The sequence below is a fragment of the Drosophila miranda genome, chromosome XR, assembly GCF_003369915.1.
Source record: "Drosophila miranda strain MSH22 chromosome XR, D.miranda_PacBio2.1, whole genome shotgun sequence".
NCBI classification, from domain to species: Eukaryota; Metazoa; Arthropoda; class Insecta; order Diptera; family Drosophilidae; genus Drosophila; species Drosophila miranda.
Window position 1 is genome coordinate 43,976,839 of NC_046674.1, and position 21,788 is coordinate 43,998,626.

The window sequence follows — 21,788 nt, forward strand, 5'->3', positions numbered from 1 at the left end:
TAAAATGCACATCCCCACAACAAAACATGTCTGTCCAAAGAAGGGTTGGTAATTTCGGCTTCATAATTCCAAAGGGGGCTCTAAAACACATGGTGGGTATATTTTGGTATATTGTAAGGAATGGGCAGATCAAGCAGGCCAAGAATTGGGTTCTCATGCCGTATTGTCTAGGAATAGTTTTTCTTAGCTCAAACTTGGTTCGCCATGGAGCTTAAATTTTGTCTGAAATATTGTGATCCCATAATTGTAAAAGTAACTCTCTGTCTACATTCCTCGATTCGGAAATTAAAAAAAAAACGGAAGGGATCGTTGTGAGGTGCTGTGGCGACCGCAACTCTACATTTATACCCGATACTAACTCAGTATAGCTCTCCTCCGGCAGACGCCGAAATTTTGAGATATACGTTGTTTAGTGACATCTAACAGGAGTGTGGATACCAAATTTGGTTGCTCTAGCCTTAATAGTCTCTGAGATTTGTGGATGCCCCAGATTTTCGTCCTTTGCGGGGGCGGAAGGGGGTGTGGCGAAATTTTGAAACTAGCTCGTCAAGGTCAGATATCACAGGAGTGTGGATCAAAAATTTGGTTGCTCTAGCTTTTATAGTCTCTGAGATTTAGAAACTCACTTTTAGCAATAGGCAAAGCCGACCATGAAACCTGTGTGTTAGAGAGAGACAGAGCGAAGAGAATGAAATTTTTTTCATCAGATTCTGCAGTCTAGAAGATATAATCATTCTCTACGATTCTGCGTTTTCTCGTATCTTTGAAATTGTGGATGCCACAGATTTTCGACCTTTTTGGGGGCGGAAGTGGGCGGGGCGAAGTTTTGAAATATACCTGTAACAGTGACATGTCACAGAAGTCTGGATACAAAATGTCGTTGCTCTAGCTCTTATAGTCTCTGAGCACTAGGCGCTCATAGGGACGGACAGACAGATATGGCTCTATCGACTTGGCTTTTGATGCTGATCAAGAATATATATACATTATGGGGTCGGAAACGGTTTCTGGACGTTTCACATATCCACTTTCACCACTTATCTAATATACCCCTATACTCTAAGAGTACTGGATATAAAAATTTACTGACTCAATATGGCAGAAAAAAAATTAGAAGAAAAAAAATTTCGACTCAAAATACATACTCCTTTTGAGACATTTCAGGTATTCAAAATTGAACAAGTTATACCTTTTTACAAAGCTAAAATTTAAGAAGAAATTATAAACCTGATGAAATTTTGTTACATTTACATTCATCTTCTATTTTTCATGGCTTTCCACAATTACCCAAGATATCTGCTGTTCATTGAAATAGTGTTGCTTTCGAACAAAATCAAAAAAAGAAACTCAAATTAAAACCTATGTTATATGTTCTGTATGAGCTGCTTTACCCCAGCCTGGCATGGGTCAGTAAGATCCTGCCAACGTTTCAATAGGATTTGAGCCAATAATTTGAATAATTCTTAAACCACTTGCCAAAACTTAGTTCATGTTGACGGATTTGCAGTTGGTAGAATTCCTTTGACCTTCGGCCATAAGATTTCGACGAGTTTAAGATCCAGTGACTGAGCTAAACATGGCAGAACGTCGATATTTTCGGAATATTTTTTGTTCAGGGCATCAGTAGATAATTGCCGCGCACTGTGCCAACTCCGTGCGGTCCGGTCCCAACTCGATGTCGCGAGTTTGGCGGTGCGGTCGGAAGATCCACAATCCACACGGCGTTCACCGCAGCGTAACGCTTAAGATAAGTTAGTTACGCTCCCACCGCCGTTTTAACCGGCGCGCTACCTACACGTTACACCCAAGTGATCCAGTAGCTATTTCTTAATAATCTTGAACTTGAATCCCCCGCACATATTTATGTACATATGTTTATGGCTACGTATACATTTTCAATTAGCATATACTTGAACATATGCATACATATATATATTCACTCATGCCTTCATAGTTATTGATACACATACATATATCTAGCATAACCTGTGTATAAAATGGTTATATACCGTTTTACCCGTTGTTTGAATCTCGTCAAAAGGGTGGTTCGTTAACCGAAGCCTCGGTAAATAGCACTTACAGCCATACATACATACATGCAGTGCATTCTTTTCGTTTTTTCGCTTCTCCACCGGTTGCTTGCTTTGTATTTGTTGGGATAGTTTTCGATGCCGCGCTTGAACTTAATGGAACGTTAAGCAACGCGCTACCTCGCATTTCGAGGGTATATTTTTTTGAACTGCCGTTTGCAACCGACTCTATACATTGGTACCTTGTGCCTCAATATTATTGTTCGTCCACAATTTTCGCTCTTGGTTAAACATTTATTGATCGTAGTATTTATATCTGCACATTCCGGCCACATTTTACAATTTCCATAATACTGTTACGTTTATACAGTTCGTATTTTATGGGTTGAGAATATGCTTTCGATGTTTTGTTGCTCCCCTCGGCAGTCCCTCTTACGGTTCCGAGCACTATGGACCAATCGGCAGCCATTTTCACACGGTCTAAGTTTGCCTTCGCTGCAAGCAGACTGACCCGCTTCGACCAGAAGCTCGACGCTCCAGATGCTAGCACTCCAACCTGCTCGCTCACCCAAGTCCATCGAGATCAACTCCAAAGCCTGTGGGCGCGGTGGACGCGGAGTTCTAGGCCTGTTCGGTGGCGATGGCGGAAGCGGATCCAAAGGGTGGTAGCTGATGTCCAAGGGATGTACGATGACTGCTACACGGTCTACACGTAATGCCTTGCCGAACTGAACGATCAGCCCGAGCCCCCGAGTGTCTCTCACACGCCGCAACTGGCCGTTCAAGTGCAGACTTCCGGCGGTAGCCTCCATTCTCCATGTGACACTGGGGACTACCAGCAGTGGCCCACGTTCTGCGACCTGAGGTCTCCATTCTCAATGTCGTGTCCGCTCAGTCAAAGAAGATCTGCAGTTTTTCCATCCGCTCTCTGACTAAGCCGGGCTTACAACTAAATGCCGCAACCTACGTTATTCCGGAATTGGCCCTATGTGGTGGTTTTCTTGAGAGAATTACCGTGGTGGATGATCTTGGTGTTATATTAGACGCCAAGCTAAAGTTTTCTGAACACATGTCGACAATGGTAAATATGGCCATGGGCGTACTTTGGTTTATAAAGAGGTTGAAATTTAAGAATAGTTTTTCTAAATAACGATACCGAAACAACTTGGGTGACTGCAATTTTGTATTTTAATACGACGAAAAAAAAGGAGTGCGAGCGTTCGATTTCATGGATTTTTCTCGACCTTTTTTCATATATTAAAACAATTTCTTCTGTGCCTACCTTACCTACGGTGGCAAAGCGGGGCGAATTCGCCAAGAGCGAGAGAGCGAGCTTTTATTGCGCTCCCGCTTTGCCCTAGCCTAACTTACACTAGACTTCATGAAATACTATCCTAATAACAATTATTATTATCCAAATGGCGCTACACCGGCCCCGTTGAAGGCCTGAAAGGCTTCAAACCATTGGCAGAAGCGCCAATTTGTGGATTGGCCTCCTGAACGTGGCTCCGCTGCTCGTCCTTAGGTCGACCACTCTGACCCTTCCGTCCTGCCCGGCGGTTGTTCCGACCACCCTTCAGAGGAGCCACTGTTGAGGGGGCAGGTTGTCCTTGGCGACGATTACGAGGTCGCCTTCCTTTATGTTTGGCTCCTCCTGGTGCCACTTGCATCTTATTTGCAATCCCAGCACATACTCCCGGGACCATCGCTGCCAGAACATTTGCCTGGCTGACGATACAAGCCGCTCAGACCCTCCTGGTCCGGGGTCCTGGGTGCTGGGGGTGCAGGTGCAGCAGGTGCCCGGGAGTCAGCGCGTCTCCGTCGCTTGGGTCTGGGCTTAGGGGTCCTAGCGGGCGCGAGTTGAGTACCGCCTCGATCCCGACCAGCACGGTCTCCAGCTCCTCTGCGGTGAGGAGAGCGCTTCCGACTGCCCGTAGGAGTAGGCCCTTGGCAGACTTCACACCGGCCTCCCAAAGTCCGCCCATGTGCGGTGCTCGAGGCGGTATGAAGGCAAACTCGCACCCGCTTCTTGACGCAAATTCGCGTATCGCGTCCGCTTCCGCCTCTATCTTAATGTGGACGTTGACATGCAATGACTGCATCTTTCAAGAGGCGATGCAGTTACTGCACCGTCAAGTGGCCCGTGTGACACCAGCAGAAGGCTGTTACGCGCGGATCCCAGGCAAAACGCAGCCCTCCTCCCGCCCAACCGACCGAGGGGCGCTGCCGCATGACGCGCGGTGCGTAGCCGAACCAAACGCGAACATGCAAGAAAGATAGCTATTAGACTAACATTCGAGGAAAATTAGTACTAAACTTACTAAGAAACTAAGCATGCAATCAAAGTACAAATACCACTACAGTTACTAATTAATAGAAAGGTGTGTAAGGATTAATAATTTAATAAGAGGAAGAGAATTAGTGGTGGATATAATATGGTAGAGGGAATTATAATCCGAGCATAAGACCCTAAACGGTTCATGCAAGGAATAATTCGATCTACAAAGTGGAAGGAACAACGGTATAAAATTTCTAGTCAGTCTAATAGGAATCGTGAAGTTTATGCGGCTCAACAGATCAGGGCTGTCTATGTCACCCCTGATCAAGTTGTGCATAAATATCACACCAAGCATTTTTCTACGGTTAACTAAGGATGGGAGGTTTACTAATAGTAGTCTACTAGAGTAAGATGGGAGTCTTACACCCGCATCCCAGTTAAGGCCCCGCAGAGCAAAGAGTAAAAAGTTTTTCTGTACTGATTCTATACGGTCCTGGTGTACTTTGTACTGAGGGCACCATACACAGGAGCCGTATTCTAAGATCGGACGAACAAGCGAGGTATAGAGAGTCTTTGTTATATAGGGGTCGTCAAATTCCTTTGACCACCTCTTTATAAACCCAAGCACGCCCATGGCCTTATTTACCATGGTAGAAATGTGTTCGGAAAACTTTAACTTGGGGTCTAACATAACACCCAGATCATCCACCAGGGTAATTCTCTCAAGAGAACCACCAAATAGGGTGTAGGGAGCCAACAAAGGGCTAGAACGATGAAATGTCATAACTTTGCATTTCGAGGCATTAAGGTGTAACAAGGTTGCACAACACCATGACTGAAAGTTATTGAGATCGGATTGCAAGCGAGAATGAAATGAAATGTCCTTGTACTGGACACAGAGTTTAACATCATCCGCATACATAAGTACTCGAGAGTATGTTAATACTGAAGGTAAGTCATTAATAAAGAGTGTGAAGAGTAAGGGGCCTAGATGGCTGCCTTGTGGTACTCCCGAAGAAACCTTTACTGGGAAAGAGAGGGAGTTTTTGAAGAGGACTCTTTGAGACCTAGAACAAAGATAGCTAGAAATCCATCTCAGGAGGTTGGGCGGAAACCCTAAAAGGTCAAGTTTATGCGCTAAAAGGGAATGGTTTACAGAGTCGAATGCTTTACTAAAGTCGGTGTAAATAACATCCGTCTGTAAGTTACCTTGAAAGCCTTTAATAATGAAAGAGGTAAACTCTAACAAGTTCGTGGTGGTTGATCGCCGCCTTATAAATCCATGCTGAGTTGGAGATATAAGTGACTTGCAGAGATGTTGCAAGTGCGGAGTTAAAACCTTCTCAAACATTTTAGGAATAGCGGATAACTTTGCTATACCTCTATAATTTTTTGCATCAGACTTGCTACCTTTTTTATGGAGAGGAATTATAAACGATTCCTTCCAGATCGGGGGGAAGCAAGAAGAATCAATGGATAGGGTGAATAGTTTAAGCAAAGGTCCACACAGAGCCTCGGCGCAGTACCTGAGTACACAACCTGGAACCCCGTCTGGACCCGGTGAAAACACCGGCTTAATTAGTCGAAGATCATGAAGTAGGGAACATTCATTTAACAAGGGACTGAAAATGCCGTTCGACCTCGGTAAACCGTATGGGTACGGATGACCAGAGTAGCTTTCCTCAGAATAGGTGGTTTGGAAGAATTGGGCAAAAAGATCGGCAATTGCCTGATCATTATTTGCCGACGTATTACAAAATGATAGCGAGGATGGGTGTGCGGACGTTCTACGCTTACTGTTTACGAAGCTGTAAAACTGTTTAGGGTCCTGAGAAAAACGTATCCTGCATCGAGATAGGTAGTTCTTATAGCATTGAGCATTAAGAACTGAAAAGTTTGACCGAGCTAATACATAGCGAGAGTGAGAAGTAGGAGAACCCACTTCTTGAAATTTTTTATAAAGTCTCGATTTTAAGTTTTTTAGACTGGATAACTCTTTGGTAAACCAAGGGGGTTTTCCAGATCTAGTCGGACAAGAAAGCGGGACACAAGAATCGAAAAATGTGCCAAGAGCATTGTAAAAAATGTTTGTGCCTTTTATGATATCAGTGCACAAGTACAAAGCGGACCAATCAAAATCCCTAATGAGGTTATTAAGCTTCGCAAACTCGGCTTTACGAAAGCAGCGGACACGTTCGGGCAGCCTACTCGACCGATCCAATACAGTTGGTCCTATATCTAGCGACACCTCGAAAGTAGGGTGGTAGGCGTCTTCAGGTATAGTGAGCGGAAGGGCTCGGGTTAACAACACTATGGTCGGATCCAATACAAAGCACAGATCAAGCAATCGACCCAAGGAATTATTCACATGGTTGACTTGAGACAGGGATAGGTCAAGCAAGCCGTCAACAAAGTCATGTCGTGACATGGGCACTAGAATACTAGACTCGTTTACCGAAGACCAAACAGTTCCTGGCAAGTTGAAGTCACCAAGAACTATCATACGATCTTTATCAGATAGCGAGGAAGAAACAGCGGTTAAAGCGGACAAGTGCTGCTCATAAATTGAAATATCCGAAGAAGGTGGGATATACGAGCAAGTAATGAATATAGCGAAAGCGGGAAGAATCAGTTTTACACACAGGAATTCCAGTTCCTGTTGAACTTGGACTGTGAAGTGTTCCGACGTGAAGTAAGAGTCCACTGCAATTAGAACCCCCCTGCCCGTCGAGACGAACGGTCCTTTCTAAAAGTTGTGTACCGACCTGCCAAAACCTCGGAACTAAGAATGTCCGGCTTTAACCAGGTTTCAGTAAACACAATAACGTGGGAAGCAAATGCAACACTATCCCGGAAAAGAATGCTGAGCTTACTACGCAAGCCTCTTACATTCTGATAGGTTACTAAAAGAGAAGTTAGTTTTTTGGAAAGGTGGAAGCAAGACGGGAAGTTGAGGAAGAGGAAGTTGAGGTTGAGGTTGAGGGTGGCACACTGGAAAGGTTTGGAAGGGATATGGGGGGCCTATTCTTCTTCTTAGCCTTAAACTCCTTCACCACCAAATGCTCCGGCCAAAATTTGGCGGAGCAAATGGTGTCAAATTGAGTTGGGGAGATGCTTATCTTAAACGAGGCTACCTCCCTGGCATAAGAGAAGTTAAATTTCTCCACCTTTAAACCCACGGCTTTTATTTTGCTTTGAATAAAAGCAATTACATCATTAGATGTGAGGTCAGGGGCCAGCCGTGAAACAAAAACTTGTCGTTTTGGTGGGACTCCCACCAGTGGTTTAGTCACCACAGGCCTAGTACCTGTGGTGGCAATATCCGGAGGTCCGGAACGTCTATTTACTGGTGGGATCGGGATAGACGGGACAACTAGCGAACTTGCGGACACCACGGACACGGACGCTGCAGACGTACTTGGCTGCACATTCTCCGAGGCGATGAATTCGGCTACCGAATCTGCATCGCCAGCAGCTGTCGTTGCCCTTGGAGTGGCAAACGAGATCAACTGCTGCACACTTGGAGTGGTCGGAGTCAGTTTTTCGGCGGCGCACGGCTGAGTGACGGTTGGCAATTGCAGATCCCGCGGAGTGACCTTTTTGCGCCTCGGAGACTCATTCAGCAGTTTTAAACCGCTAAACTGAGCCTCCATGGCTAGGAGCCGATCGTATTGGTTTTTAAAACCAACGGTCAGCTCCTTAGAGCCACTCCGCGTCTGCCTTATGAAAGCCACCATGTCTTTCTCCACCGCACGGCATGCCTCGCAACTGTAATGCAAGCCATTACGTTTGGCTATAGCACCACTCACCAGAAAATCCAGCGCATTTTGCGTGCACTACGCTGTCGCAGAGCCAGCAGGGGACATTCGGCTGATCGTGGGTGATCTGCTTCTTACAGCTTTTTTTGGCACAGACCACAGCGTATTCCATTTTATTTTATTATTTATTTATATATATACTATTATTTGCAAAACAAATTGGTATCAGACCAATGTGCCAGACAACGCTCCAAGCGGAATTGGGAAAAAAAAAAGAGAGCAGAGTGGAGAGCGGTTATAGCGAGAGCTACTAAGCAGAGAGCGCTATTGCTCAGAAAGTTTAAAGAGCGAGAGAGAAAGAACAGTTATTGAAGTTGAGGTGATAGCGAGAGAGTGATAGAACAACAAAAGCTACCAGACGAGAGCGGACTGCAATGCAATGTAATGCGTACTCACTCACTGCAACAACACAAACACAAGCACAAGCCGACGCCGAAAAATAAAAAGTTAAATAATGTTTTAACACAAATCAAAAGGCATGCACTCGCGTAATAGAATAGGTTTCCAGATTGTTGTCTGGTTAGGAAGTATAACTAGAATTTAGTTAGGAAAACACCGGCTGTTTATTCAAAACAAAAGGAAAAAATGCGGAGCGCAAAACAAAAACACGTCTGATCACTATCTTCCTCCGCAGTTCGCTGAAGTGGCGACTTGCTCCGACGAAATTTGTCGCGTTGTCGCAGTTCACGCGTTGCGGACATCCTCGACGACCGACGAACCTTTGGAATGCCAACAAGAAGGAATTAGTCGTCAAATCGGAGACAATTTCTAAATGAACCGCCTTGGACGCAAAACAGACAAATAACGCTATGTAGGACTTATAAGGGGGCCTTCCACGAATTTTCAGAGTCGTATAGACTGGGCCACAAAAATTAACGCCACATACTGAAAATGGGCGGAGAGCACGGAGCCGGTCTGCGGGTAAGTTGCCCATCATTTGGGTCTGGAGTAGCGGCTTGCATTTAAAGCAACGAATACACGACCTAACTGTCGCCCTGCAGACCGCCTGAGCATTCACTATCCAAATGCGCTGTCTAAGGATACTCACGAGTGCTCGTGGGCCGGCATGAAAATTCGTTTGATGCAGATAGCGAACGTATGTCTGCACAAACTGCGAGCGTTTTGTCAATAACAAGGGAAACTTGGCATTATATGACATAGGAGCGTTAACTAGTCGCCCCCCAACTCGCAACAACGAAAAAGAGTACCATGTCCCAGCCTCTTCATGGATGAAGGGATTCAAGCGCTGAAGACTGGGGCCTAACTTGGTGCCTTTACGAACCCTTTCAATATCTTCTTGAGACTCATTTTTCTGTGTTATTTCGACTATTTTTAGAAACGCCTCGTCGTATTCTACGGATGACGGAATTTTTCCAAAGTTGAGACTTTTGTCTTTGCATTTTCGGATGAAGCGGAACACGAAAACGAACACTCTTAGCAGTTTGAGGTGTGACGAGTATCCCTCGATTACATCCACTAAGTAATTTGGCTTGGCCGCGACGGTCAGTCCGACCGATTTCTTCCGACTTTCCATCTGTATCTCTTCTCCGGAAAGCTCGAAGTGTGGATTTCTGGGCCAGCTCTCTTCTTCAAACTTTAAGAACTCTGGTCCACCAAACCAGATCGACTGCACGATTTCCTCTACGTCACAACCTCTCGAAACTATGTCTGCTGGGTTCTGTTTTGTTGGCACATGCCGCCACGTAGCTTCACTTGACCACTCTTGAATCTCCGCTACTCGGTTCGCAACGAATGTTGACAACGACGAAGGGTGGGATCTGATCCAATGAAGAGTAACTTCTGAATCTGACCAGAATATCATTTTATCAATTGGAACCTTGAGCAGTGATTTGATTCGGTGACAAAGGTCTGCTAGAAGGTGAGCGGCACATAACTCAAGCCTTGGAAGCGTTTTCGTCTTGAGTGGCGCTACTTTCGACTTTGCAGTCAACAAGGAGACCTTGAAACCTTCTGCAGTCTTTCTACGGATATAGACGCAGGCTCCATAAGCTCTCATGGATGCGTCGGCAAAGGCATGTACTTGAATCGGTGACATGGGATCAGTATACACAAATCGAGGTATGGTAATCTTCTCCAACTGACCCAAGGATTCTTTTAATAATTTCCATGCTGTTTCCAAGTTCATTGGAATTGACTCATCCCAATCTAGCTTGTTAAGCCAAAGCTCCTGCAGTAGGATCTTTCCCTTAATTACTAAAGGACTTAACAAGCCAAGGGGGTCAAACAGCTTTGATGTCACCGATAATATGTTCCGTTTTGTCGCTCGGAGACCCATAACTGACGTGTCATTTTGGAACTTAAAGCCACGATATTCCTAACGCCTTAGTTGACTCTGAGTCCGAGATCGTTATCGGTTTAACTGTGCTCTCGGATGCGGTGACCTCAGGTGAGTTCGAAAACCATTTAGTCAATTCAAACCCAGCGGTTTGAAGAACCTGAGCCACATCAGACTTAATTGTCTTTAACTCCTCTACGCAACCAGCACCAGTCAACATGTCATCGACATAGAAGTCGGAGTCAATAACTTCAGCAGCTTTAGGGAATGAGAGTTTTGCAGACTCACTCAACCTCTTCAAACACCGAATAGCCAAAAATGGGGCTGGTCCAGTCCCATATGTTACGGTGTTGAGCTGGTATATTCTCAAGGACTCAGACGGGTCTCTTCTCCACACTATGAGCTGGAATTGTCTATCCGCATCAGCGACCCAGACTTGGCGATACATCTTTTTGACATCGGCTGTCAAGGCGTACCTGTGTAGTCTGAATCGGAGCAATGTCGAATACAGCTCATCCTGTATCGTAGGACCGACCATCAATATGTCGTTCAAGGCCACCTGAGAGGACGTTTTACAAGACGCATCGAAAACGACGCGGAGCTTGGTCGACGTGCTTTGAGGCCTCAACACACACTGATGTGGAATGAAATAATGTGGAGTTTTGGGGATTGTGTTGTCTGTGGTAGACATGTGACCCAAGGAGAGGTACTCTTCCATGAACTCCAAGTACATTTTCTGCAACTCGGGGTCACGAGACAATCTTTTTTCAAGCGATAAAAACCGCCGTTTAGCCACTTCAAAGGAGTTGCCTAAGATACTGGGATCTGATTTGAACGGCAGTCTTACTTCAAACCGACCTGAAGGCACGACCTGAGTAGTCGTTCTATAATGCTTTTCACATAACTTGTGTTCAGGAGATAAAGACTTTTTAGAAGACGGCAATTCTTCCAGTGACCAAAACTTTTGTAATGTATTGTCGATGTGGATCACTGACTCTTCTCGACAACTCAAACAATTCCTAGCTTCTTGGGTGGCAGTCACCTTTGGAGTGTATCTGCCCGACACAATCCAGCCGATTCGGACCTTGTCGAATCTGACCAACAGATAAAAGTTCGAAAAATGTTTCTGCACCCATCAACATATCTATCTTCTGTGGCTTGAAGAAATATGGGTCTGCAAGTGGTAAGTTCTTCGGGATTTTCCAGTCACTCACGTTAAGTGTCTGATCAGGGTGATACCCCGAAATGGACCTTAGAATCCAGAAATCAACCGAAAACTCACTACCAGTAATTCGCGACTTCACCACCGTGTGTATCTTTTTCTTGACTTCCATTTAACGCAAGTTAAGTTAAAGTATGCTAGTACAACAGATATGATTGCAGATATCTTGACCAAGAATCTCCCTAAGAGAAAGCATGTCGAATTTAAAAAATTGTTAAGTTTAAATTGAGTTAAATGGAAGCATGCACGCATTGAGGAAGGGTGTTGAAGAATGACCATCTCTAGCAATGCACGCATGTATTGACAGACATATGAGTATGTAGACGTATGTATGAGTGAGAGACGTAACGAAGCGACGTTCTCTTATCTCCCTTTTTGTTCTCCCTTTCGTTCGGTCTCTATCTGCCTGCGAGCAGAGCATTTATTAGTCACAAATAAACCTTACATATGAATGGTTGCGTTTTTACTTTTCGGTACAAGAACTTCCCTTGCAACGGCAGCGAAATTCTGTCCAACATTAATTGGATTCACCAATACCAAGCAAGTTGATACACGACTCCTCCCTACGGATCTGTAAGCGCTGTGCTAAGTCCTCAGTTATAAAATTGGTTTGAGACCCCGAGTCAAGCAGAGCTCGGGCCAAAACATGTTCACCTTTATTTGTTCGGACGCTTACGATCGACGTAGCCAGAATAACTCTATCCATAGCTGTCGCATGGAGAGCATGCGAAGTGGAAGGTTGATTCTGATTGGGAGGAGGAAAATAATTCTCTGGGGGTGATGGTAACGCTAGACTTTTATTCGCCACTGTGTACCTATGCAATAAGGTATGGTGTGAGCAGCCACACACTCGACACTTCTTAGCTTTGCATCGTACTACAGAGTGGCCTGGCTGCAGACAATTGATGCACAAGGATGCAGTTTTTGCGAATTCGAACCTTTGCATTACTGCCAGCCGACCAAATGGACTGCAATCTGTCAACAAATGGTCTTTCGCATTGCAGTAGCTGCATTGTTGGTTTTTGGTATTCGCGGTGGAACACGCGAAAGAGCTCCGATTATGCGGCTTGCTTGTCACAGTTTTGCAGACTCACTCAACCTCTTCAAACACCGAATAGCCAAAAATGGGGCTGGTCCAGTCCCATATGTTACGGTGTTGAGCTGGTATATTCTCAAGGACTCAGACGGGTCTCTTCTCCACACTATGAGCTGGAATTGTCTATCCGCATCAGCGACCCAGACTTGGCGATACATCTTTTTGACATCGGCTGTCAAGGCGTACCTGTGTAGTCTGAATCGGAGCAATGTCGAATACAGCTCATCCTGTATCGTAGGACCGACCATCAATATGTCGTTCAAGGCCACCTGAGAGGACGTTTTACAAGACGCATCGAAAACGACGCGGAGCTTGGTCGACGTGCTTTGGGGCCTCAACACACACTGATGTGGAATGAAATAATGTGGTGTTTTGGGGATTGTGTTGTCTGTGGTAGACATGTGACCCAAGGAGAGGTACTCTTCCATGAACTCCAAGTACATTTTCTGTAACTCGGGGTCACGAGACAATCTTTTTTCAAGCGATAAAAGCCGCCGTTTAGCCACTTCAAAGGAGTTGCCTAAGATACTGGGATCTGATTTGAACGCCAGTTTTACCTCAAACCGACCTGAAGGCACGACCTGAGTAGTCCTTCTATAATGCTTTTCACATAACTTGTGTTCAGGAGATAAAGACTTTTTAGAAGACGGCAATTCTTCCAGGGACCAAAACTTTTATAATGTGTTGTCGATGTGTATCACTGACTCTTCTTGAAAACTCAAACAATTCCTCGCTTCTTGGGTGGCAGTCACCTTTGGAGTGTATCCAGCCGAGAAGCGTTTTCTGCAGAGTTGGATAGTCAGGACCTTGTCGAATCTGACCAACAGATAAAAGTTCGAAAAATGTTTCTGCACCTATCAACATATCTATCTTCTGTGGCTTGAAGAAATATGGGTCTGCAAGTGGTAAGTTCTTCGGGATTTTCCAGTCACTCACGTTAAGTGTTTGATCAGGGTGATACCCCAAAATGGACCTTAAAATCCAGAAATCAACCGAAAACTCACTACCAGTAATTCGCGACTTCACCACCGTGTGTATCTTTTTCTTGACTTGTGAATTGGACTCACCAATACCAAGCAAGTTGATACACGACTCCTCCCTACGGATCTGAGAGCGCTGTGCTAAGTCCTCAGTTATAAAATTGGTTTGAGACCCCGAGTCAAGCAGAGCTCGGGCCAAAACATGTTCACCATTATCCATAGCTGTCGCATGGAGAGCATGCGAAGTGGAAGGTTGATTCTGATTGGGAGGAGGAGAAGAATTCTCTGGGAGTGATGGTAACGCCAGACTTTTATTCGCCACTGTGTACCTATGCAATAAGGTATGGTGTGAGCAGCCACACACTCGACACTTCTTAGCTTTGCATTGTACTACAGAGTGGCCTTGTTGCAGACAATTGATGCACAGGGATGCAGTTTTTGCGAATTCGAACCTTTGCATTACTGCCAGCCGACCAAATGGACTGCAATCTGTCAACAAATGGCCTTTCGCATTGCAGTAGCTGCATTGTTGGTTTTTGGTATTCGCGGTGGAACACGCGAAAGAGCTCCGATTATGCGGCTTGCTTGTCACAGCTTTCTGCTCCTGCTTTGGTTTGTCCGAATTTTCGGCCGAAAGATGCTGATGTCTACGATTAAGCAACCTTTCACAGTCAGTCCAAAGTGGCAGTTTCTCATATTCGAGCTGTTCTTCCCATTTCTCTTTGGTCACCGGATCGACTCTGCTCAAGACGAGATGAATAATCATCGCATTCGAGATCTTTTTATCATCGCCTATCGACAACAACGAACCATATATGGATGAGGCGGTATCGATAAGGTTCCTTAAGGACGATGCTGATTGCTGGGTCATTTTGGGAAGACTAAATAGGGCATCAATGTGATTTTTAAAGATCAGACAATCATTATCGTAGACCCGTTTTAAGCTAGCCATTGCTTTCTCGTAGTTGGTCTCGGTTACTTGGAAAGCCCTAACTGTTCCCAACGCATCACCGGAGAGACACGAAAGCAAATGGTTGAACTTTTCGATAATTGGAATGCTTTGGTCATTGTGAACTAGAGTCTCAAATAAACCTATGAAGTTTTTAAAGTCCGAAAAGTTGCCGCTGAACTGCGGCAGAGCTAACTTCGGAAGGCGAGCACGAGTTGGGCCACCATAAGCTGGTACTGCCGGTATTGTCTCATCAGCTGTCTTTAATGCGCAAATGAGAGACATTAATTTTGCCTTTGTGACAATTGAGAGTTCTTCCAACTCGACTCCAAATTCATCGTCAATGTCTATATCTTCAATCTTCTCTTGAAGTTCGCGTGCCGTGTCAATGCTACGCATCAGCGTTTCGAGTCTGCACTCGGGCTCCGTCAATACCAGCGGAATATCCCCGCTTCTAAACGGTCCGCTAATAAACGAATGCCTTTGACACGGCAACTGCGCTTTTTCTTCAGCTCTTCAAGGGCAATATTGTTGGCTTTTGAGGTCATATTGATTCTCAATACAAGCAACTGAAGTTGAAAGATCGTTTCTAATAATCGTATTTAATGCCGAGGCACTCAATGAAATAATGGGTAATTGTACCCACACGAGGTGAAAAACCAATATACCCGAAAAATTTAGGGTAGAGCGTCGCTTGGCTGGCGCGTACACGAAAACCACACAAGAATAGCAACGAACTGCACTGGTGACAAGCGAAAACGAAAAATTTCACCGCTGCAGTTCTGAAGAATGGATGTTGTGTATACGTATGCACCGACAACGATCGACGCTAAATTGATTTGCGAGGCACGACTTTGTCTTAATTGATAGTTGGATCCTACTGACACCAAACGAATATACCCGACGAAAACAGGGTAGCGCGTCACTTGGTGTTTGCGCGCCAAACAAAAGAACAACGATAAGCAACGGTGAAGAGCGAAAGCAAGACGAAAAAATTCACCGCTGCAGCTGCGTATTGGTATGCGTGCTTAGACAACGACCCAACTATACATATGTATATTTGACACAACGAAAACGAGAAAGGGGAAAGGGGTGACAGCGATTGCAGTTTAAATGAGTTATATGTGTAGTTATTGCGTCCAAGAGGGTTAGATGTACATATGTATATATGTATTAATATATATATGCTCAACTCTAACTACAGCATGCAATCTAGCTCTACTATGTCATACGTATGTGGCAAGAATTGAAAGCGAGGTGCAATTGTTTCAGCACAAGACAATAATTGCGAGTTTTTTAATCTCTTCGTCTTCACTCGAGCTTTCAATTTTTTGCACAAATACCTCTTGAGAAGATTGGAAATTCCAGGTGCTGTACTCTCCTCTTCTTATACTGGATGCTCCACTTGGATCTTCTTGGGTAGATGGTATATGTGTATCTCCTTTTGTATATAGCTGCAGATAGGGTATTGCACGACCGACGCGGTGATTTTTAGTTTTGTTTGTTGAATTATTTGCACACACGTCGCGGTCAATTTGGCAATTTAGCTGCAGCACATATGCATGTACATGTAGGTATAATAGATTTTGGCTATTTATCTTTTCTCCACTGTGTCACTGTCACTTTTGGCTTCCACTTGAATTAATACGTTTAAATTGCAAGTCCACCCGGGGGCGCCATGAAATTTTAGAATAGTTTTTTTAAATAACGATACCGAAACAACTTGGGTGACTGCAATTTTGTATTTTAATACGACGAAAAAAATGGAGTGCTTGCGTTCGATTTCATGGATTTTTCTCGACCTTTTTTCATATATTAAAACAATTTCTTCTGTGCCTACCTTACCTACGGTGGCAAAGCGGGGCGAATTCGCCAAGAGCGAGAGAGCGAGCTTTTATTGCGCTCCCGTTTTGCCCTAGCCTAACTTACACTAGACTTCATGAAATACTATCCTAATAACAATTATTATTATCCAAATGGCGCTACAGAGGTGGTCAAAAGAATTTGACGACCCCTATATAACAAAGACTCTCTATACCTCGCTAGTTCGTACAAAGTACACCAGGACCGTATAGAATCAGTACAGAAAAACTCTTTACTCTTTGCTCTGCGGGGCCTTAACTGGGATACGGGTGTGAGACTTCCATCTTAGGTTAGGTTAGGTTAAGGCGGTAGCCGGGAGGGGGGGGATAAGAGCCTCCCGCCCCCAAGCTCACTTGGACCTATAAAAGGTCCGTTGTGTTGCCGCATGGGCATGTGCCCTTTCGCGTTGCCCGAACCGTGAGAGCATACTACTGCAGGTTAACTGCAGTTCCATCCGGTGGCTTGGATGTATTTGGACAAGGTCCCTGGTTTGATTACGGACAGGTCCGAAATGTCCGTGAGGAAAGTGGCCCCGAGAATACGAAGACGACGATTTCCAAGGGCTGGGCAATGGCAGAAGAAGTGGGGGACCGATTCCTCCTCCTCCCCGTCGCGACAACTCCTGCAGAAGTCGTTATGAGGGATTGACAGTCTAGAGGCGTGAGTGCCGATCTGCCAGTGTCCCGTAATGGCTCTAGTAACTGCAGAGCACTGTGCTCTGCTGAGCGCTTCTTCGATCGATATGGCCATATCAATCTTGAGACTTTACAGGAAACGGTTTGCTGCCATCTCCTATTGGCATTTTGCTCGAACAATTCGTGCGTTAGGAGCCTGCACGTAGCCAAGGGCATCGCTACTTGCTCCCTCTCCGATAGGAGAGGAATCGTAGTACCCTGCCTGGCTAGCTCGTCGGCGGCGTCATTCCCCTCGATGTCCCTGTGGCCGGGGACCCATATAATGAAGAGATCTAACTGCTCTGCGATCTCGTGCAGAGACCTGCGGCAGTCATTTACAGTCGCTGAGTTCGACGATATTGAGCCTAGAGCTTTGATAGCTGCTTGGCTGTCCGAGAAGACGCACACTAAGTGCGTATCTAGAAGTAGTTTGGAGACGATCGAAATGGCCTCCTTGATGGCTTCAACCTCCGCTTGGAACACACTGCAGTGGTCCGGGAGCCTGAAGCAATGACTGATGTTCAGCTCGCTGCAGTAGACTCCGCCTCCCACGCGGCCGTCTAGCTTTGAGCCATCAGTGTAGAAGTGAACCGCATTTGCGGGTCCTGGTTCGCCCATCTCCCAGTCCTCCCTAGATGGGATTGATACCTGGAAGGGCGTCGAGAGGTGATCACTAGGGATACAGTAATCTGTCCTCTCTGGTAATTGCGGGAGTCTCATCAGGATTCCCGAGTGCCCAAACGCGGATGCTTTCCACAGTCTGGCTTCTCTCATTCTGGGGGCGGAAAGTGTTGCCACCTTCTTTCCCATGAGATCCACAGGGAGGAGGTCCAGCACAGTATCCAGGGCTTCCCCTGGAGTAGTGCGTAGCCCGCCAGTTATGCATAGCTCTGCCATGCGTTGAACTCTGCTGAGTTTATTGAGGCATGTCCTTCTGTCCAAGGCTGGCCACCATTCCATAGAGCATGATTGGTCGTATGATGGCGGTGTAGAGCCACCGAACTATATAGGGGGTCATTCCCCATTTTAGTCCGATGGCTTTCCTGCAAGTATAGAGGGCCACTGTGGCCTTCTTTACTCTATCCTCTATGATAAATTTCCAATCGAACTTTCTATCGAGGATTAGGCCAAGATACTTCGCGTTGTTGGTGAAGACTAGCGTTTCCCCACATAGTCTTGGGGGAATCAGTACCGGAACTTTGTACTTCCTAGTGAAAAGCACCAGCTCCGTTTTAGACGGGTTGACGCCTAACCCGCATTTGTCTGCCCATTTCGACATTTTCGTGAGAGTACTTGTCATGCACTCACACAACGTCTGCGGAAATTTTCCGGAGAATGCTATGGCAACATCGTCCGCATACGCCACCACACGGCAGCCACCCCCCTCTATCTCCCGCAGCAGTGTGTTCACTGCCACGTTCCATAGGAGGGGCGAGAGGACTCCGCCCTGCGGTGTGCCTCTGCTGACAAATCTGGTACACGTTGACGTCCCCAGTGATGCCTCAACCGTCCTGCATTGTAGCATCTGATCGATCAGGCTCACCGTCCTGGAGTCAACGCCCAGATCTGTCAGTGCGCCCGTGATGGCGGTCGGAAGGATGTTGTTAAAGGCGCCTTCTATGTCGAGGAAGGCTACTAGGGTGTACTCCTTAAAGTTACGGGACGCTTCGATGATCGATGTGATCGAGTGTAGGGCCGTTTCGGTGGATCTTCCCTTCCGATAGGCATGCTGGGAGTCTGAGATCAGACTGGACGGAATGCACGCCGTTAGATGCAGCCCCAGGAGCCGCTCCATCGCTCCAAAAGAGGATAGACTTATGGGTCTGAAATCTTTTGGGGCAGTGTGCGAGGGCTTGCTTGCCTTGGGTATGAATACGACTTTGGTCTGAAGCCAGGTGTCAGGAATGCACCCGTGGGAGAAGATTCCCTCATAAATTATTTTGAGCCAGTTAATGACTTTATGTCCTGCGTGAATCAGTTGGGCAGGGAAAATGCCGTCTGGCCCCGCGGACTTGTAGGGTTGTAGGTTGTAGGTGTACCTATGCAATAAGGTATGGTGTGAGCAGCCACGACTTCGACACTTCTTAGCTTTGCATTGTACTACAGAGTGGCCTTGTTGCAGACAATTGATGCACAGGGATGCAGTTTTTGCGAATTCGAACCTTTGCATTACTGCCAGCCGACCAAATGGACTGCAATCTGTCAACAAATGGCCTTTCGCATTGCAGTAGCTGCATTGTTGGTTTTTGGTATTCGCGGTGGAACACGCGAAAGAGCTCCGATTATGCGGCTTGCTTGTCACAGCTTTCTGCTCCTGCTTTGGTTTGTCCGAATTTTCGGCCGAAAGATGCTGATGTCTACGATTAAGCAACCTTTCACAGTCAGTCCAAAGTGGCAGTTTCTCATATTCGAGCTGTTCTTCCCATTTCTCTTTGGTCACCGGATCGACTCTGCTCAAGACGAGATGAATAATCATCGCATTCGAGATCTTTTTATCATCGCCTATCGACAACAACGAACCATATATGGATGAGGCGGTATCGATAAGGTTCCTTAAGGACGATGCTGATTGCTGGGTCATTTTGGGAAGACTAAATAGGGCATCAATGTGATTTTTAAAGATCAGACAATCATTATCGTAGACCCGTTTTAAGCTAGCCATTGCTTTCTCGTAGTTGGTCTCGGTTACTTGGAAAGCCCTAACTGTTCCCAACGCATCACCGGAGAGACACGAAAGCAAATGGTTGAACTTTTCGATAATTGGAATGCTTTGGTCATTGTGAACTAGAGTCTCAAATAAACCTATGAAGTTTTTAAAGTCCGAAAAGTTGCCGCTGAACTGCGGCAGAGCTAACTTCGGAAGGCGAGCACGAGTTGGGCCACCATAAGCTGGTACTGCCGGTATTGTCTCATCAGCTGTCTTTAATGCGCAAATGAGAGACATTAATTTTGCCTTTGTGACAATTGAGAGTTCTTCCAACTCGACTCCAAATTCATCGTCAATGTCTATATCTTCAATCTTCTCTTGAAGTTCGCGTGCCGTGTCAATGCTACGCATCAGCGTTTCGAGTCTGCACTCGGGCTCCGTCAATACCAGCGGAATATCCCCCGCTTCTAAACGGTCCGCTAATAAACGAATGCCTTTGACACGGCAACTGCGCTTTTTCTTCAGCTCTTCAAGGGCAATATTGTTGGCTTTTGAGGTCATATTGATTCTCAATACAAGCAACTGAAGTTGAAAGATCGTTTCTAATAATCGTATTTAATGCCGAGGCACTCAATGAAATAATGGGTAATTGTACCCACACGAGGTGAAAAACCAATATACCCGAAAAATTTAGGGTAGAGCGTCGCTTGGCTGGCGCGTACACGAAAACCACACAAGAATAGCAACGAACTGCACTGGTGACAAGCGAAAACGAAAAATTTCACCGCTGCAGTTCTGAAGAATGGATGTTGTGTATACGTATGCACCGACAACGATCGACGCTAAATTGATTTGCGAGGCACGACTTTGTCTTAATTGATAGTTGGATCCTACTGACACCAAACGAATATACCCGACGAAAACAGGGTAGCGCGTCACTTGGTGTTTGCGCGCCAAACAAAAGAACAACGATAAGCAACGGTGAAGAGCGAAAGCAAGACGAAAAAATTCACCGCTGCAGCTGCGTATTGGTATGCGTGCTTAGACAACGACCCAACTATACATATGTATATTTGACACAACGAAAACGAGAAAGGGGAAAGGGGTGACAGCGATTGCAGTTTAAATGAGTTATATGTGTAGTTATTGCGTCCAAGAGGGTTAGATGTACATATGTATATATGTATTAATATATATATGCTCAACTCTAACTACAGCATGCAATCTAGCTCTACTATGTCATACGTATGTGGCAAGAATTGAAAGCGAGGTGCAATTGTTTCAGCACAAGACAATAATTGCGAGTTTTTTAATCTCTTCGTCTTCACTCGAGCTTTCAATTTTTTGCACAAATACCTCTTGAGAAGATTGGAAATTCCAGGTGCTGTACTCTCCTCTTCTTATACTGGATGCTCCACTTGGATCTTCTTGGGTAGATGGTATATGTGTATCTCCTTTTGTATATAGCTGCAGATAGGGTATTGCACGACCGACGCGGTGATTTTTAGTTTTGTTTGTTGAATTATTTGCACACACGTCGCGGTCAATTTGGCAATTTAGCTGCAGCACATATGCATGTACATGTAGGTATAATAGATTTTGGCTATTTATCTTTTCTCCACTGTGTCACTGTCACTTTTGGCTTCCACTTGAATTAATACGTTTAAATTGCAAGTCCACCCGGGGGCGCCATGAAATTTTAGAATAGTTTTTTTAAATAACGATACCGAAACAACTTGGGTGACTGCAATTTTGTATTTTAATACGACGAAAAAAATGGAGTGCTTGCGTTCGATTTCATGGATTTTTCTCGACCTTTTTTCATATATTAAAACAATTTCTTCTGTGCCTACTTTACCTACGGTGGCAAAGCGGGGCGAATTCGCCAAGAGCGAGAGAGCGAGCTTTTATTGCGCTCCCGTTTTGCCCTAGCCT

At 45.4% G+C, this 21,788-nt stretch overlaps 1 protein-coding gene across 1 annotated transcript; it reads right to left on the bottom strand.

The window, feature by feature from the left end:
- Window positions 1–1,193: 1,193 nt before the first annotated feature.
- LOC117186099 lies at window positions 1,194–20,822 on the bottom strand. Its single transcript, XM_033386195.1, has 3 exons — window positions 19,246–20,822; window positions 14,030–14,049; window positions 1,194–1,201 (listed from the first exon to the last, which is right to left on the bottom strand). The coding sequence occupies exons 1-3, from the start codon at window positions 20,412–20,414 to the stop codon at window positions 1,194–1,196; spliced, it is 1,197 nt and encodes a 398-aa protein (XP_033242086.1). The 5' UTR covers window positions 20,415–20,822.
- Between the last annotated feature and the right edge of the window lie 966 nt (window positions 20,823–21,788).

Coding starts and splice junctions, on each gene's coding strand:
- LOC117186099 (XM_033386195.1), bottom strand. CDS start 20,414: ATGACCTCAAAAGCCAACAATATTGCCCTTGAAGAGCTGAAGAAAAAG. Junction 14,050..19,245: donor CACCATACCTTATTGCATAG/GTACACCTACAA, acceptor CTTATTGCATAG/GTACACAGTGGCGAATAAAA.